The 19,279-nt window shown below is 39.7% G+C and overlaps 2 protein-coding genes across 2 annotated transcripts in view; one reads left to right on the top strand and one right to left on the bottom strand.

The window, feature by feature from the left end:
* The window catches only part of LHCGR (luteinizing hormone/choriogonadotropin receptor), an 18,887-nt gene extending 15,971 nt beyond the window's left edge, over window positions 1-2,916 (top strand). Inside the window, exon 11 of the mRNA XM_009701155.1 lies at window positions 1,668-2,916. Within this exon, the coding sequence (XP_009699457.1) occupies window positions 1,668-2,916 (1,249 nt within the window). The remainder of the gene's footprint in view (window positions 1-1,667) is intronic.
* Window positions 2,917-9,140: 6,224 nt separating this feature from the next.
* Window positions 9,141-18,903, bottom strand: GTF2A1L (general transcription factor IIA, 1-like; the record flags this gene model as incomplete). The annotated part of the gene is made up of 8 exons (XM_009701154.1): window positions 9,141-9,248; window positions 11,193-11,282; window positions 12,024-12,311; window positions 13,837-14,426; window positions 15,608-15,701; window positions 16,929-16,984; window positions 18,371-18,494; window positions 18,802-18,903. Coding segments are annotated over 8 exons (1,452 nt in total), but the record flags the coding sequence as incomplete, so codon positions are not given.
* Window positions 18,904-19,279: the final 376 nt, after the last annotated feature.

Below are 19,279 nucleotides of genomic sequence, written 5' to 3'. Positions count from 1 at the left end.
TCTTCCGAGTGCCTCGCTTAGCCAGTCCTGGCCACTCCACTCCTCGCTGTGAAACCAAAGCACTTCAGGACTACAAAAAGGCAAAGTCCAGGCAGTCAAAAAGACCAAGAATATATTGCCTCTAATCAGGGGTGGCTTTGGGGAGAAGGAAGGTGAGGCAAGGAGGTAAACACAGAGCATTAGATCACGTTATAAAGGCAAGCGAAGCAACACCCCAGTGAGGAATATGATTGCACAAATCACCACTGCCTACTCCAGAGTAATCCCCCTGCTTAGGATTAGCATCTGTTGCACTCCTGCTGTGTATTAAATAGTCTGCCCGGTCTGTTGGTCTGGAAGCTTTTTGCCTTGGTAAGTCCCAATCCCAGCAATTCTCTGAGCAGACATTATATTAAGCAAATGGAAGTAAGGTCATGATTCGTGGGCTGAACAGCTGCAAGTTGCAAAGTTTGGGAACCACAGCAGAAAGCGGCTGAAAGTCCTGAGCTCTCACTAGAAAAAAAAAAAAAAACCCAGCTTGCGCATGGGAGCATGTTTACATGGCCTTTCAGAAAACCACAATCATTTTTTGTTAATAAATAAGAGTCAAACATATTCCCTGCTCTTCCAGTTTAAGCCAGCCAAGTAAAAGCAAGACATTGGGCAGTTTTTTCATGTCAGGAGAGAATAGTTAGGATAACATCCCAGTCTTGTTATTTGCCAAACAGGAATAGGTGAAAAGCAGCTCAGCTTCATTTGCCAGTTAAGGCCCTGCTCCAGAAAAATAGTTTAATGTACACGATCAGTAGATATGGAAGTTTAAGCATGTATTTAAGTTGTCCCAAAGCTACCAGTTTTCTGAAGAGCTGTTCCCAGTAGAGATGCTTTCCGGGTCTCACACTGTGGAGTGAGTGAGTGCCGACCAAACACTCACCGTCAGGATGTTTGGGTAGTTATGAAATAGGTACCTGTTCTGGCAGGGAATCAGAGGAGACAGTGTTTGCTTTTAAAATGTTTCTTCTTTGGTAGGCTTATCCCCACACTATTGATGACCTAGAGATTACAGAGGTCTGTTTTAAACACCTAAAACATTTATAATTAGGCATTGGATCTAGTCTAAACTTAATATATTCCTAGCCATCAACATTATCTAGTTAACCATGCACTTCTACTCCTTGCGTTTTAATACTGCGAACCTCAAATTCCTCAGCACTTCTTAAGTCATACGTAGTCTCAGGACTTTGTTGGGTAAATGCGTTTCCTAACGGAGGTAAGGATGCACAGTTAAAATCCTTAGGTTATCTTGCTTTAGCTTCTATAACTGTCTGATAAACCTATATGCATCAAACCTATGTGTTACTGTAGTTTGAACTGCAGTCTGCTGGCAGCATGACAACAATGGCTCGCTGACAAAGCAATCAAGATAAAGTATTTACAAATAAGTAAGTTGTATAGGAAAGCATTCTCGTGGATGTGACTGACCTCTGCTGCTCTCCAAGGCTGCTACCCAAACAGAAGGCATCCTCACAAGGCTTCATTATATGTAAACACCCTGTAGACACACACATAGGAAGTAACTGTTTCTAAACTGTTATCTGTTGTATTTTACAAACGAGCGCAAGCAGTGTGTGTAACAAATAGTTCACTTCTTTTTTTTTTTGGGGGGGGGGTGTATTTTTTTTTAATACTTACAGAGATGACTCTTACAACGCATCGCTGTGGTCAGCGGAAAAGAACATGTACCCATTTGCAGCAAATGAAGAAACCTCTCCTTACAGCTACTCAGCCATTTTTGATGACAGTGAAATGACCGGCTTCGACTTTGAGTATGACTTTTGCCAGCCTAAAATACTCACATGCACTCCAGAACCAGATGCATTTAATCCATGTGAAGACATCCTGGGATACAGCTTTCTGAGAGTCCTGATCTGGTTTATAAACATCCTTGCCATTGCTGGCAATTTCACTGTACTCCTCGTTCTGATAACTAGCCATTACAAGCTCACTGTTCCTCGCTTCCTCATGTGCAACCTCTCCTTTGCCGATTTTTGCATGGGACTTTATCTGCTGCTCATTGCTTCTGTTGACGCCCAGACAAGCGGTCAGTACTACAACCACGCAATAGACTGGCAAACAGGCAGTGGCTGCAGTACTGCCGGCTTTTTCACCGTGTTTGCAAGTGAGCTCTCGGTATACACGCTAACAGTGATCACTATAGAAAGGTGGCATACGATCACCTATGCCATGCAGCTGGATCGAAAGCTACGGCTGAGGCATGCCGTGCCGATCATGCTCGGCGGTTGGGTATTCTCCATTTTAATAGCAGTGCTGCCTCTCTTAGGGGTCAGCAGTTACATGAAGGTCAGCATTTGTTTACCCATGGATATTGAAACAGGTCTTTCCCAAGCCTACATACTGCTGATCTTAGTGCTAAACGTTGTCGCCTTCATTGTCATTTGTGCTTGCTACGTTAAGATTTACATAGCCGTTCAGAATCCAGAGCTGGTAGCTGCCCATAAAGATACCAAGGTCGCGAAGAGAATGGCAATACTGATCTTCACAGATTTTACCTGCATGGCCCCCATCTCCTTTTTTGCCATATCCGCTGCCTTTAAAGTACCTCTCATCACAGTGACAAATTCCAAGATCTTGCTGGTTTTATTTTACCCCGTCAACTCCTGTGCAAACCCGTTTCTCTATGCAATTTTCACCAAAGCATTTCGAAGGGATTTCTTTCTGCTGATGAGCAAGCTTGGTTGCTGTAAGAGCCGAGCAGAGCTTTACAGGATGAACTATTTCTCTGCTTACACCTCTAACTGCAAGAATGGCAGCTCAGCCACAGCCCCCAGCAAAGCCTCGCAAGTGCTGCTGCTCTTGTCGGCGTTAGAAAAGCCGTATCCGGCAGTACAACACAAGACATCTTACAACAAAAATTAAACTGGAGCGCCAATAGGTGCACCTCTTTGCCAGGCCAGTGGTAATTATTCTAGTGACTAGGGATTATTTTGTAATATCTTGAACATTTCACGATAAATAAAAATGCCAGTCAAAAATTCTTGTGCAACGTAACTGTTCAAAGTGATATTTTCCCTCTTCTTCTTTTGTGACGCTAGGTGTGCAAGGTGACTGTTAGGCAGAGCTCTGCTTTGGGGGGAGCCAGAGGAGCCTGGGGGTAGTCAAGGTGCTCTTGAAGTTAACAGATACTGCGGTGATTGCAGTCTGGCTCCTTTTTCTCCAAATCTGCTTGCCTGGAGCATTTAAAGTCTGTCTGCTAGCTTTCATGCCTTCTTTTTCCATTCCTATCAGCTGTGCTGGCATTGTTGGGTTAAAGAAAGAGGCACTAAACTAGATGCCTCCCTTCATTTCATCAACAGAAACTTCCAATTACACAGCCACCTACACCCGGTTAAAGAAAAGCGTTCAAGTGGTAGGTTGTAAAGATGTCACCAAGGAGAAAAGTTGACCTGCTGATTTCTTTGTTACTAGAAATTTTGCAGTTTACATTAGAACTCAGTCTGAGCTGGTAGGTAATTTACTGAAAAAAATTAACCCACACACAGCCATGTATGATCTGGAAATCAGAAGAGATGCAATAGCTGTAAAACCCCGCCGGCTGCACACAGGACTGCATGTTGTGTATCATACATGCACACACACAGATCACGTAGGCTGTAAAGGTTCCCTCTCCGCAGCAGGGTATCTGCTTCCTGCACAGGCAAGTAAGTGCTGCCTTGTTCTCTCTCCAGGGACACTCTCCTGATTTATTTTCATCTGCCCACTCTCTGGCATCACCAGTGCCAGTGCCATTCGGGATGCACTGGGCACCCCTCAGCACTCACAGTCCAACTCCGTTCCCAGCTGATGAAGCAGAGTAGTTACATTTTAGTGACACTGTTTTCCCATTTAAAAAAAAAAAAAAAATCTATCTTTTCTTTGACCATGCATTGCCTGACGCTAAGGAGATCCAGATTTGTGGCTGAGTTCCTAATTTAAGTAAGAATTGAGCATTCCTTTGTTACGGCAGCGTATTTACTCTGTCCACAGCAAATAAGCTCTCACCCTTATGCAGTTCACTTGCCGTGAGCCAATGCCACACTCTATTGAAGTTGGAGATTCAGATGTGTAAGCTCTTATCTGCATCCTGTGTGCCAAGCAATCTGTACTGCGTGACAAGCTGCAGGTTGCATTGAATGCCAGGTAGGATCCCTGCGGGAGTCCGCCCCAGGCACGTCATACCAGAGGCTACGTTCTGCACTGCCCGGCACTTAGTTATTGGAAAGTTCACAATCCTGTAGGCAGAAACAGATGCAAAAGCTGCAGACTGCGGATCAAGCCTCTTCTTAGGTTGCTTATTCTTGACAGGTTAGTTGCATTGCCCCTGACGGGAGGAACACATGAGTGCTTACATTTCATCAAACCAATACGGTAGCACAAGACCTACGCGTGGCAGTTTATGGTTCACAGAAGGTAAAGCAAATATGTTTTATTTGGGCTTGTAGTTGAAGTTTTAGCATCTTAGATCCCATTCTGTGGATGATACTTGCGGTATCTGAAGACAGATCCTCAGCTGGTATAATATGCACCTCCCGGCACACAGTGGAGCAGGGCAGCTGTGTCAGTCCTGTTCTTACTCCAGAAGAGTCACAGCCTAACAGTTCTTGATAGCCACCAAAAATGCAGACTCTGACACATAAGAAAATCCTATTATTGCAATCACTTTAAACTTCTTACATTCTCCTTCTCCACTAAGTCCTTTGCTTTCAAGTCTGTGACAACAAGAGAGTAACAATCTGCGTTCCAAAGCAATGCCTCTTGTTGCCAAAACACTGCACTGCAAATTAAATTTGCTTCACATTAATGAAAGTGATTCTTTGTACTAGTGACTGGTTTATCGTTAGCTTATAATTGCGTTAATTAGAAATAACATCTCTGACCATCTCTTACCTTCAGCTTAATGCCATGATTTCAATCAGTATAAAAGCTCTGTCTCACGAGCTGTTCGCATGTGGGGAACGAAGCAGGATCGAGAACAGAGACTGTTAAAACTCTAGGGGTTAGCAATCAGTAAAAGTTCCCTATGATGCTCCTCTTTATACACACCAGCTCCTGAGCTTAGCAGGTGAGCAAACAGGACTACTACAGGGTATTTAACTATCATAGAAACTAAAGACACTGGTAGGAAAAAAAAAAGCAAACCAAAAACACAACAAAAACCTATCTGGCGTAAGGCTTCTCTGTCACCTATCTCAAAAATGATTTTTGAGACTCATTTCTTCAGATGGCACACGGAAGAGTCCTGCATATGATTTAGGACATTGCAAGACAATGTCTTGAGTGGGCAATAACTGATTTACTTACGTTATATTTCAACAGGAGAAGAGCTTGCAAGCACACCCTTCCAGTCCACCTACCACGTAACGTTATCAGGAAACTACATGCAAGCGAAATGAGTTAGAAATAGCAACAACTGATAGTACCTGTCTTACAATGCTGCGTAGCTAACAGCAAAGATGTACGAGAGCTGTGGGCATTTTTCTTTTTGTACCTGCTGTAAGTTCAGTGAAATCTACCATTTAGAAAATAATTAATGGGTTTAAAAAAAAAAAAAAAACCCACACGCACAAAAACAGCACACACACAGAAACAACAAAAGTCATTTAGGTACTTCTTCTTTTCTGTTTTTTTTTAACACACAAAACTGAGCAAATAAGTAAAAGCAACACTTTATTAAAGATTTAGATTCATGCTAAAGCATCTCATACAAGTTACATTTGTTATTCTATGTCATTATTTTTGGCAAGCTTACCTTCTTCCTGGTGTAAAGTCTAAGACAGCCATTTACTGAAGTATCTTTGATGGCCATAACCGGTATTACACACCTCTTCCCATCACATCTGCAGCAATGTGTTTGCTAAACTGTAAGTAGCAGCAATCAAAAGCATTAATACGTAAACTATTCAGATCAAAAGCACTCTGATCTGATTACTGCTCAAGTCATAGGCTACAGTAATTAGCTAACTGAGCTTACATTTTAATAAGAAACGTTTTTTTCCAGTGTAAAAATTCCTGAGTTCAGATATATTTAGTTCTAAGTCTCTTATTCAAAGCTCTAAGTCTTTGCCAACGTTCATTCCAGAACACTAGAAACAAAATGTCGGGCAATTCTTGTATGCTTGGATGGAAGAAAATGGAAGTCAGTCCTACTGCAGGAGTCCAAACGGACAGTCCTTAGCTCTGGACTGGGAAAACCACTGCATGCACTCCCAAGGAGCATCTGCAGCGTAGTTTGGAGGGTGCCAGAAGATCTGCAGTGTTACCAAATCAGTTGCCATTTTCTGAAATATGGGAAGGGTTAAGAGTGAGAGCAAAACCCTACCCTAATCCTTAAAACTTCTATATTCGATAGCTCAGGAAGGCACTGGATGGAGCCCACATTAATGTTCCTTCATATCAAGAAGGTGCTGGGTTAGAAAATGCAACTTAGAAAATGTGTAGCTAAGCCATCATCAGCATCAGCTTTGACCAGGAGTAACAGCCAGCTTTGCGTGCTGCCAGCAAAGCTTCAGGAGGAAAGATGGCAAACAGTCCTTTGAGATTTTAAAATTGCTGATAGTACACATGATTTGTGAAAAAGCAAAAGAGGATGAAAAATACCACCAGCGCCCAACCCGTAAAACTTACAAGAAGTTTGGGAAGTAAGAGACCAGTGTTAAAAAATACTTCCAATCCCAGATGTGCAGTCTATGTAATCAATATCATACTTGGACTGCACAGAGGTTGCAGCAAGCTGTCATAACAATTAACTTGCAAAACTTCATAAGAAGTGTCTCAAGAATGGACTAAAAAGGCAGATGAAGCTAACAGGTAGAAGGTATGTAATAAGTATGAATTGGTAAAGCTTAGAAGAGATGGAGGGGGCGGAATTCCTACTCTCATACATTTCTCCTACACATCTCAGCACCCATCCACAGAGGAACAAGGTCTGAAAAGGAAGAGGGAGAGAGGAGATGGGCAGTTGTAAGGATGCTCAGAGCTCTGACTCCTCACCTTCATGTGGAGGCAGTCTTCAACACCACAAGCGGAAAGATGGAGCAAAGAGGAAAAGGCTGCCCATCTTTAAAACTAGCTAAAAGTGAGGTACTCTTTACCCACTTCATTTTATAGTGGCTAGGGAAAACAGGTCCTATTCTCAGAAGGAACATTCAGAGACTGCACGGTGCTTAGTAAGTGGTGCATATCCAGTCACATCCTGTGGATTCCTGTGCCACACTGCCTCCACTTCCAGTCTTTTCTGAAGCACCGCTATGCTGCCCAAGTTGAAGATGGTCCCACAGTTCATAATGTACACGTTTATGGAGCATGATGACCTCAGAGCCTGTGAGAGTGCTGAAATCTAAAAGCATCTATCGTGTGGTAAGAGCTGCATTTCCTGTGCATTTATGGGTCTGAAGCATAGCACCAGTGCAGCTACAAGTCGGCTGAATAGGGAAAAAGAAATCATACACTGTAATATTTTAACTGTCTCTGAATACACAGTTCTTCACATCTGAGCAGCAGTATCTATAAAAGACAAAAGAAATGCCACACTTGGGTCAGGCCTTCTAGTTCAGTGTCCTGTCTTTGGTACTGGGCAGCAGCAGGTATGTCAAAAAAAAAAAAAAAAGCATGCAGGAAACACAATAGTTGTTAAAAACCTACCTCCTAAGGGAAGCATCTCTAATGTTTACACCATCAGCACAAGGGTTTGTACCGTCATGAACAAGGGCTGGATTCCCCCACCACCCCCACCCCACCCCCCATTTCTTCTATATATTCCTTCTCTCCAACTCTTCCCCTTTCTTTTCCTTCTCTTTTCAAGGCCTCTGCATCCTCCCAGGGAGCAGAGATAACCAAAATGTCTCATGATGTCTTCTTTCAGCAGACATAAAAGCAGCAGCCAGGAGGGAGGGGTACCATATGCTTGCATGTAGCACTGCCCTTCTAGCAGGATTATCTGTGCCAAGTCAGCCTGGCTGAGGCTTTACCTTTTAGTTTCCAGTATTGCCCTACAAGGAACAGGAGCTAGCTAGGGAAAAGCTGCAGCTGTGAAGGGCTAAGGCCCAGACCTATGGGCTCAGAACTTCTTTTTGACCTCTGTTTCTAGAGGAACAAACAAAAAGCTAATGTTGAAGACTGCTGGGAATGCAGTTCTCATGGCAGGGCAAGCTATTGTCACATGGATGGCTTGTACACATTTCTCTAAGCAAAGTTTATATTTAGAGAACACAAAACCAACTCTCTGTTAGAAGTGTATATGAGATGACATTTTATTATTATGCACAATTTGTATTATTCACAGCTTACTGGTCTGTAGTCCTAGAATGTACTGGATATGTACAGAAGCAAACTTAAATGACTTTGCATTGACAGTGAAAATAAATCACATTTTAATGTTAAATCACACTATTCATTGCATCTCAGTAGACATAGAGGGCACAGAGTAAACAATTTTCATATATCAAGAGTTCAAGGGTCTTCCACTCACATTTCCTGACTTACATCTAAAGTGCCTGGCTTTAAGCAGAAGTCAAAAACCCACAAAGCAACAACAAAAAAAGCAAGGGAGGAAGGAAAGAGGAGAAAGAAGTACACAGCTGAAACAGCCACAGGTTTCAGACTTGAACAGATGCTGCTTTTTGTTTTTTTTTTCCCTTTTTTAAACTCCGCAGCCTTTGAAAAGAAACACATAGTATCACCAACAACTGTGTAGTTTTGTATTTGAAGTTATACTTTAGCTCTTATTTTAAAAAAGTGGAAAGAAAACCAACAGAACTGAAATTTACTTAAATATAGTCACTTAGTATTCCATTACTTTCGTGAATTACTAACAGATTCAACATTTCAGTCTTTAAAGCTATTCATTCCAATGCTGTTTCTTGGGTAGAAAAAGTAATTAAATAATCAGAAAAGAACAGCAAAGACAGCTGAGTAGCTAACAATACAGTGTTATAGTTTGCATAAATTAACAACACTGATTTTGCATACTTTTATCACAGCTTTGTTGTTTTGTTGGTTTGGGGTGGGGTTTTTTTAATGGCAAAAAAATAAAAAATCTAGTTGTTTCACAGAAGGTTCATAAGGGAATAATGCCACAGTCTTAAAGTACATCCTTCAGTGAGGTTTCACCACTCCGCATCTCCAATGGCTTTTGCAAAAACGTAGTCCTTACCGTCAAAGGACATCACTCCATCTTTTAAGTAGAACTTCCATTTGTTCTTACTTCGATGTATCTGTGAAAAAAACAGATCAATGCCCCCCCACCCCAATATACATTAGACCATCCATTTTAAAAAAGTTTTTTTAAGCACAACTTTGTTTACAAACCTTGTTTTTCTTTTAAAATCCTAATAGCCCAAAACATGTGAAACACTGCCACTGAACACACCACAAATATTCACCTGAGGCAGTAGATTTCAGCTGTTAATAATGAACTCTCTGCCCTCTCAAGGGAGCAACCTCCTGAATCTTAGCACACATGCACATATCCCACGACCCCAAAAAATAAAAAGCAAAGGTAGCCATGTGACAGCTCAACACCAGCAGGAAAACAAGACAATAATGGAGCCATTTCATGAGTGTATCAGTCCCAAACTACACTGCACTTTGCAAACAGGTATGGCTCAACTGACATGGCAGTGGTTTCCTTCTCCCATACACGTTGCAAAGCAATACTGCATGCACAGAGGTGTTAGGATAAGGCTAGAAGCAGGAAAATTTTGCTTAAAAGCAAATACTGCCATACAAAACAGTAAGAAAGAATTTGCATATTATGTTTCTTTTTAAAAGCCTGTGAAACAACCTATACTGCAGAAAAGTTTTTGTTTAATACTAAAAGAAGGAATTTAAAATATCTAGAAAATTCCTTGGATTTTAAGCATCAGTCTATTTTCAAGTTCAGAAAGAAAAAGGAGGGAAAACACAAAAGAAACAGGACAGTAATTTTGTCAACAGCATTCTTTTATAGGTAACAAGGTAATTTAATAGATACTGTTTCCATCTACTTTCTACCAGGCCTACACGTTTTATTAAATCTATATAGGAAAGGGGAAAGTTACCAACCTCTTCCCCCAACTTCTGTAACTGTAAATTTCTAATAACATCTGATCTTAAGTTTCCTGTAAGACATGTCCAATGCTGAACTTCCTTTTATTAAAATTTTCAACTGGTTTTTCAGCTTATTACTCACAAAACTTGCCATAGATAACAATATCCACTACCTGTAGCATCCGTAACATCAAACCGAGGTATGAAGCTTCAAAACTTTGTGTACCTTTTCAACACAATACAGACACCGGGGCTTACTTTCAGATGCATTTTCTACACGCATCCCTATAACTAGTTTCAGAAACTCTCAATCTGTTACACTTTAGTAAAGACAATTTTCGTAGCAGCTCACTGTTTCCTAACTCACAGACACCATTAAGGCAGGCCTAGTTGAACACACACACACAAAATTATTACTAGTCACTTTTGAAAGAATAAAAGACAGGGCACATTCTTAAGCAAACTAAAGACATATTTTTCCATATTTGTTTCAAAATAAAATATGCACTTTGTTTTGTCAGATTTTAAACTACTGACATATAAGTGTCCAAAACCGTACCAGAGTTAGAAGTACTTAATTTGATCGTCAAGAGTTCAGAATAAGGTTGAATTTCAAACATTAAAATGAAGGACATTAAAATAAAGACAAAATGGCTTTTAACAACAGTTTTGTTTTTCAGACAGAACAGAATTCTGGTAGGAAAATCTCTCAGTAAGTGCTTCAAAGAGAAAAAAAAAACCATAAGAGAAGGTACACACAATCCCCTTTCCATTATGCATTTCAATTCTGAATTCATGGCTGAAAATGCATACATACATCCATGGAGCTGTTGATATTACTTAAAAGTTAGAGAAATGCATAAGCTTTTGCAGCTTACAAATCTTAAATTTGCAAGATCTGGTCCCCTTTCCTTTTCCTTTAATAGGCCATTGTGAACCCATTGATTATCCTCATTTCAGAAAACAGCAGGGAAGTCTTCAGACTATTGTCAACTAAACCCATAATTTAAACACTCAATTATTACAGCATTAGATTTTCTTTAAAAAGCACTGACAGTAGACCAGACATGGGTTTGCTGAAGATATTATTTAGAGTGATTAAGGAACACAGATAAAACTATATACTGTACCTTGTCATACTGACAAACTATCACATTGTCGGTGTCAAACAAGTCTGGAGTGTCCTGTTCACTGACATCATCACCAGAATTTAAGGGGTCCTAGAGATTAAAATTGTATCATATACATTCTTTCAGAATAGCATTGAATATACTTGACATTAAACACACCTAGAACAATAAAGCTTACCCTTGCAAAAATCAAGACCTAGAGGCTATGAAGACCACGTTGCACAAAGCTCGTTTATGAGCATCTTTACATGCTTACATTCTCAAAAACATCGGTCAAAAAGCAAGACTGCTAACTGACAAAGCTGACCCTAGTAACTGGAATACTAATCAACTGGTATTTATTTCAAGCCCTGATACTACAAGTTGATTTTTCTTGTGAATCTCTAGGATACAAAATTGCACATCTGTAAGAAAAGCCTTTTCCTAGGAAACATAGGTACTAGTATCACATTGTTCTTTTCTCTCTCTAATCCCCCATGGTCCTTCAGAAGGAAAAGAAACCTAGATTTGTAACCTAATCTTACCTAAATAAAAAGCAGAACTCCATTCCACTGAGGCCAGGGTTTTACCACAGAACTTTAATTGTGGTAATTAAGTATTTTAATTCATCCAATAAACAAATGACTTCTCAACATCTCTTTCATTTGTCCATGCTCCTCATAATAAGCTCTCAAGTAATTTCTCAGCAGCACCTCCTATCTCAAGAGGTATGTAACTTAACTATGCATTCTCTGCATTAAACTTATCAGGCATTGTTCTGGGTCCAACAGTTCAAGAGTCAAGACAGATATGTTACTGTAATGTGCTTCACAAGGCTTAAAAGTAAATTACCTCCTCTATTTCTATCTGGAGCTCTTCATTATCACCACTGCTGCTGCTAGACTCCGTGTTTGAAATACTGTCAAATTCTTCATCACAGTCTTCCTCATCCTCCAGAACTTTTAGATCCTCTGATTCAATAATGCCAATGAATTCATTCTCTTCACTATCTTTTGTATGTGGTGTTTCTTCCTTGGGAGAAGCATCACCAGTACCATCTAGCTGAATTATGCCTTCAATGTCACTGCAGATATCCTTTTCTGATCGTAAATTAGATTTCATCTGCTCAGTAGGTTCCATCTGACAGGAATAAAAGAGACCAGAGACAGCTTGTGAATTAACATCACACAGCTTTCATTGTTCAGTACAAAGCCTGAGTTTTTTGCTTAATAAAGCAACAAGATTGGGGCACAGAAATGAGAGTTTCAAGTCCTGGCCTACTTGTAAACCCTGAGTACATTTGCAAATCTCGTTCTTACACCTAACTTTAAAAGGAAACCATGCCAAATATTCCTCAGCAATACAGAAAGACATTTTCTTAGACTTTTCTTTAAACACTATTGTACTCAACTTTTTCTTAAAAGACGATTGAGCAGGCCTTTAGAATTTCTATTGCAAAGAAAACTCCAAAACCAAAATAAACAAACAGAGAAAAAAAGGAAACAAGCTACTCTCTGCCCCCTAAAATAGCATTTTTCATTTTTGAAATAAAAGTCAGGATGAACTCATCCCTCTCCCTCAACTCAATCAAAATGCTTTGTTTAAATAAGATATAAAAAGCTGGGAGAGACAGTAAATATTTCAGTACTTCAAGTTACTGTTCATAAAAAGTGCTAGAATTCCTAAATAGAACATTCACAGGAACATAAAAGGGCTTTAAGCTTTCAGCTATCTTCGGTTTCTCATTAAATCTTTATTGTAGCACTTAATTCGCATCCACATACACTTTCTAGTTCACACTTTGTTTTGACCTTCCATTCTTACTACGGACAGTCTTCATCATCCTGCCATCAAAGTTCAGATGAGCAACACACTTTCTATGTACAGTCGTTTGTCATTACTGTCATTAAATTTGCATTTAATAAATTTGCCTCAGTCACACATAAGCGCTACAAGTCAAAGTCAGCAAGCCAGCCTGAACTTAAAACACCTGCAAATAATTTCTGGAACAAAAACTAGATGAGATCAGGAAAGGTGCCTGTTAATTAAAATCCTTCAAGTTTTCCACACAGCTCTAGCCAAATTCTAGTTTGTTCAGGATTTTTTCCTAAGGAAATACATTTCCTTCCAGCAGATTTTCACTTATCAAATCTGACTTTTCATACACAATATGCATTCTCAATGCAAGTTAAATACTCTTCACACATTACAAGTTAAAACTAATCCCAGCTGACACTGCAAAAGCAATTTGTCCGCAGCTGGCCAGTACCCATATGCAGATTCAGTGTCAGAATGACATGCAAGTTCTAAAGGGTCATTAATGTCTGCTCAGTCCCAAAAAAAAAGAAAACTGTTATCCCCCAAAATAGTCAATAAGTCTAATACATTATACCTATCCATTACACTTTTAGCATTTTTTAGATTGACATTCTCTTCAATCCCAGTATTTCAGCAATATTCATGACAAATTGTTGATGTAAAAATAAGCAGCCAGCTACTGCTATTCAAAACAAGCTCAAGAATGAACCTTAAAATGATAATTTTTATTATTATCATTTAGAGGTGCTACTCGTCACTTACAGATGTGTTTGATCACATCTCTAACAAAGCTTCAACCAACCATCTCCAACAGACATGTTGTCACCAGCTGAGAAAAAGGTCTTACCTTGTCAGAGGAAGCAATGATGTCCTGATCTTTCAGAACAGCGTTATCATCCAGACTTTTGCCTGTGATAATCAGGTCAATCATATCATCAGACACCTGCTGTTGCACCAAACTCTGAGGCTCAAAGTCTAACTGCCCCTCCACATCCAGCAGTATGCTGCTCGAGTTGTTTGCTGGAGAAAACCCTTCAGAGGATTCTGGAGTAAACACAGCTGTGTGAAGATTGCCCTGCTGGGATTTTTCTGTTGAGTCTGCACACTGATTCAACACTGCATTAGTTGCAAGTTGCTGCTGACCCACAGAAGGCTGCTGGACCAATGTGGCATTGGCAGAGTTCTCCAGGTGTTTTTTTTCCATGACATTTTCTTGAAACACCGTAGTCTGTTGGGTAGCAGTCTCCTGGAGCTGCAATGTTTCAGCAGCTGCCTGGGCAGAAGATGCATTCACCTGGGCAACACTGGCAATGTTGGCTTGCAGAACTGAAGGTTGCCCAAGGGGCTGAAATATCTGCTGAACAGGCTGATGTAGAATATTTACATCTCCTTGGGCCTGTGTAACCATAACAGGCACATTTACCTTGTAAAGTTGCCCTACAAAGAGAAGAGTTAAAAACTGCTTCAGCAGGTTAAACTACAGGTTCATCCAGACCACTGTCCTGTTACCACTAACAATCAGTAGCAAACACTCAGGCCAACTCTGAGAAATAGGATGTTTACAAAGCAGTACTTTCCCCAAGCACAATTTCAGTCTTTGAAAATCAAGCATTCAGAGGCTTTTGGAGTCAGAGCTTCCATCCAGACCATCAGGTGTAATACCCCTTTTTGGTTTTGGCCTCCACAATACCCTGTGGCAGTAAGTTCAATAATTTAATCACATACTGGATGGGGTCGGGAGAGAGAGAGAGAGAGAGAGAAAATACGGCTTTGAATTTGTTTCCATGTCTCCTCTAAAAAAATTGCCAAGTTTCGGTGGTTTTTTTTTTTTTAAAAAAGACTCGTCATTTATCTATGCTCTCATTGTATGAAAACCACTCCAAATACTGGATCCTTAAAGTTATTACTATCAGTGTTAGAATTAAGATGCCAGAGCTATTCATTCTCAATTTCATTTAATTATTCTTTTCCCCACACATGTGCTTACACACAGAGTCACTGATACTAGCCTATTGGTCTCAAAACCTTAGGAATTATACCTGAAATAGATATCTAGTGACATTAGTTCTCATCAAAGAACAGCTGTTTGAGGAAAGAATCAATCCATGACTGAAATAAGCCTTCCATTCATCACACCCTAAGCAGTACAAGCACATTTTTGTACAAGCTGTACAGGCAGTTTTATCAGCAAAAGAGTGTGAGCAAAAAGGTTAATGGATGGTTGGATTTTATTTGAATCAGAAATCAAATTGATTCTGAAGCACCAGAATGTGTTTACCTTGTTAAAACATGGAAGATTGTCCCTCATATAGAAGGAGATACCTGTGTCCGGACTGATAAAAGAACACATTTGCTAGCAGTTGTAAAACCAAAAAATGGCATCACCTGGCAGCCCATGTTAACTGATCTTGCAAGTATACACACCTGACACACTAACACATCAATGTAATTACTTCCTCCATGCAGAACTACAAACACAAAGGAAGAAGAGGGTAGCTCCCTCTACCCACCTATACTTTGACTTCACATTTGTTTTATCTACCGTACTAGGGACCATCTTTCAATAGCCACATACAGTCAATGCACTGTACCATTTTACATCTCCTCTTTAATCTTACCAGATGCTGTCTGTAGTGTCACTCCAGCTGGTACATGTACAGGATAAGGAATACTCGAAGACAAACAAAGAGTTGCACCCGCTCGTGAAGCACCCTAGATACACAACAGCTTTATTAAGAATTAGTGCATACTTTATCTCCTAGGGCCCTAAATGTCACACGTAACACATCCATATGAAACATGAATGCGGGCCTTTTTGTGATCATCTTTACTGAAAAGTTGCTTCAGACTTTTGAGATTTAGACAGATAAAGAATATTCTGTATTGACAGAATAATGACTTGCCCTAAGTGTTTCCTATTTTCCAGTTATCACATTCCTTTTTGTTAACAGAACACTTTCCTGTACCCCCTCAATGTACACACCATCCAGAAAGGTAATTTTCCACTCTGAGCCACTTTTACCTAAGCTTATGCATTACTCTACACAGCACAGACACCTTGCCTATGAATTCACTTCACATTCTCTTTCTCTCCTGGAAAGCAAAGAGTTGGATATACGGCTCCCTTTCAAACTAGCTGTTTCAAGGGAATCCAAATTTGAAATTGGAAAACTTGCATGTTACACAAACATCTTCCCAATATATTTCAGCTTGGCAATCTAGTTAGCTTGAGGTTCTCAATAAGTTCATCAAGCTCTGACAATTAATAGCCCCTCCCCAAACAAATTTGCCATGCCCAGAGTTCAGAACCTGGCAACTCTAAAACACACTCATTTTCTTCTGGATGATTTTTGTGCCTCGCAGATGATGCTGCTCCCAGCTTCACTAGTGCTAGCAGTTCCCAACCATGCATTATTTTAACACCCAGTAATAAAAATTAATAATAATAAAACAAAAAGGATCTGTAGATGTGCATTTCCCCTACGCTTCCATCCTGTGGGCTAAATACATGCAGCTATGTCTTCCAACACAGTTCTGGCTGCAGTGCTTGCAAAACCAACTGGTAGATCCCCATCCTTTTTCACTGCTCAAATAGAAGCAGCAGAGTTACAGCTCTCCTTCTGCAGACTCTTAATTTTTGTATGGTTTTCATAAAGAAAAAAAAGGGAGTGGGAGCTAGAAGTAACAACACCGAGTTTCTTCAGCTGCTGATTCTCTCTCAGCAGGACTTCTGCTCTGTTGCCTACTATACCATATTGGAAAGATGAAACTGTCACAAGAAATGCCACTTTTTCAGTCCCTAAATGCTGTCCTAAAGCATCTATACATGGAAAATATTTAATACTTGCCCCCTCTTAAGCCTATGAACAACTGACAAACTTAATCATTTAGAATGCAGAATAATCAAAATTGAAATAAGTTGTCACTACAGCTACATACCAGGTCTGCTGTTGTGAAATGCTGAGAACCTCCGCCAGTTGGGATGACTACAGAAGCTGTAAAAAAAAAAAAAAAAAAACCACTTTACAAAAAACATTACTTTCTTGGACATAGTTGATCTTTCAGTAATTTACAGCAAGCATTGCTGAAACTAAAGCAGTCTAACTTCAGTTCATACTCATTAGATCAACAAACAAGTGAGCACATCTAGATAAGGCTCTTGAATATACTTCTTCCTATGTTGCTTCAAGCTCATGCTGTATCCAGGGGGAAGAGGTTATACCCTGAATTTGTAAAATTTACATTTTGCTAAAAGCTGGTCTTGAAGATTTTTTTTCCTTTAAAAATATTTCTATTGAACTATTTGAACTGTTTAAGTTGCACTGTAAAAATTAAGCATGCCACTTCTATTTATTTCAGCAACTAGAAGGACAGATGTGCAATGCTACCATTTTAATATGGCAAAGAACATATACATAAAATGTATTGCAACAGATTGTTTCGCCTTAGTATTGCCCTTCCAAAACTCAGGAGTAACAAGGTAAAGTTCATTAAATATAAAGCCTCCAACAGCAAACAAACCCAAAAGTATATTGCCTTTAACCACTTGGAAAAAATAAAATATCTGTCTCCAAAATCCGTCCATTCAACTATGAATTTTGTTTAAAAAAAAAAAAAAAAGATGAAGGGTGCCTGCCCAACCTTGAAGTGTCCTACGACATAGATTTTTCATTAAAACATCTCATACGTTTTTCTCCTTTATGGGGAAAGGTCCTAATGGCCTCTCACACTGGGAGAAGTCTCAGCTGAGCATTACACTCCACCATAACATCACCACAGCGATCAGCTGGACTTAACTGAGCAGAATAGGTCCTGATATCAGAGGCTGTGTGAAGGTCAAGACTTCTCTGCAATGGGAATACTGCTTTTAGGAAAACTCACTGAAAAACAAACCAAAAATCTCCCCAAAAGCTTCCACTCTTCTGTTTGAGAAAGGGATTACGTTTTACCAAATGCAGAACCAGATTAAAGTTCAACATGACAGCAGAGCTGCATGGCACAAACACACCTCGTAACATCTGCACACAGCATGCCACATGTTAGAAGGGAAAGTGAAAGCTTAACCCTGCTGGTAAATGTGCAATTGAAGGGCTACACTTCTGGACTGCAGACAAGGAGGATAAAATTCTCTTCACATTTTGCTACAGGAAATAAGCAACAGATCAAGAGCATGAAGTTATAATTGCATTAGTTTATCAAAGTTTATCTCATCCTTTATTGGTCAAATTCTGCTTTCAAAGAATTACGGTTCCCCATCATGCCAGATACACACATAAGCATCACAAACCAAGATTACTGCAGCACTTTCAAGTCTTCCAAAAAGATTCTTAAATCACTGAGCTATTCTTAAATTGCATCTGTTGTGTTCAACAACATCTGACCTGCTGAAGCCTGCAGAACGTGGTGAAAATTGCGTGGCAACTGCAGGGTAAACTGTGGAGAACGGTGGCTATGTCTGAAGAAGCCTTCTGTTGCTTTAGACTGAATCACCTTCGTTTCCCAAAGCTGCAGAAAGATCATTATTAAGGTCAACAGATATCAGCATTAAAACCAAACCACATCTAAAATGATAATCAGGTATTCCTAGTTTTTCCAAGAGTAAATTGACTGATTCTATCCAATAAACATGGTAACAATCACTACTGAATTTCAACTTCCAGCAGCCCAACACATCATTCACAGGATATTTGTAGCTCTAAGTTAGGGCAAAAGTCACCACGTTTTGGAGGGCAAAGAAGTGGACAGGCACATCATCTCAAAAGAAAAAAAAAAAAATACACAACTTCTATTAATGCAGGGAAACCCAACAAACCTGCTTCAGGTCTTTCAGAACCTGTTCATCTAAACCCTCTTCTGCAAAGATCTCCCGCACACCTTCAATCACATCTTCGATAATGGACTTGTATAGTTTAGGCTACATAAAAAAATTCAAAAATATTTTCAAGTTAAGATGAAGAGTAAGTCATTTAAAATGATAGCACAAATTCTAAATTCACTGCATAAACTACTGTTACAAACTGAACAGCATTGAACAGATCAGTGTAATAAACTGAATACTCTGTCAAGTGCAAAGGTCTGCAAGTCCACTCATTCTTTTAAATCTGACATCTCTGGGAACAGACATCCCTGGAAAAATACTAGATTTGAGCCTCAAATTATTGGTTTCTGCGGGCTACAGAAATGCTTAAGAAAATCCTAGAAACATTACAAAAACAATTGCTGTGCTGTATTTTCAAATAAGCACGTCTAAAATTTCAGTTTAAAACTGACATTTACCGCTTAGTGTCATC

The sequence above is a fragment of the Cariama cristata genome, unplaced genomic scaffold, assembly GCF_000690535.1.
Source record: "Cariama cristata isolate BGI_N322 unplaced genomic scaffold, ASM69053v1 scaffold9165, whole genome shotgun sequence".
Classification (NCBI taxonomy): Eukaryota; Metazoa; Chordata; class Aves; order Cariamiformes; family Cariamidae; genus Cariama; species Cariama cristata.
The sequence above is the reverse complement of the archived record's forward strand: the minus strand, read 5'-3'. Positions and strand labels throughout refer to the sequence as shown.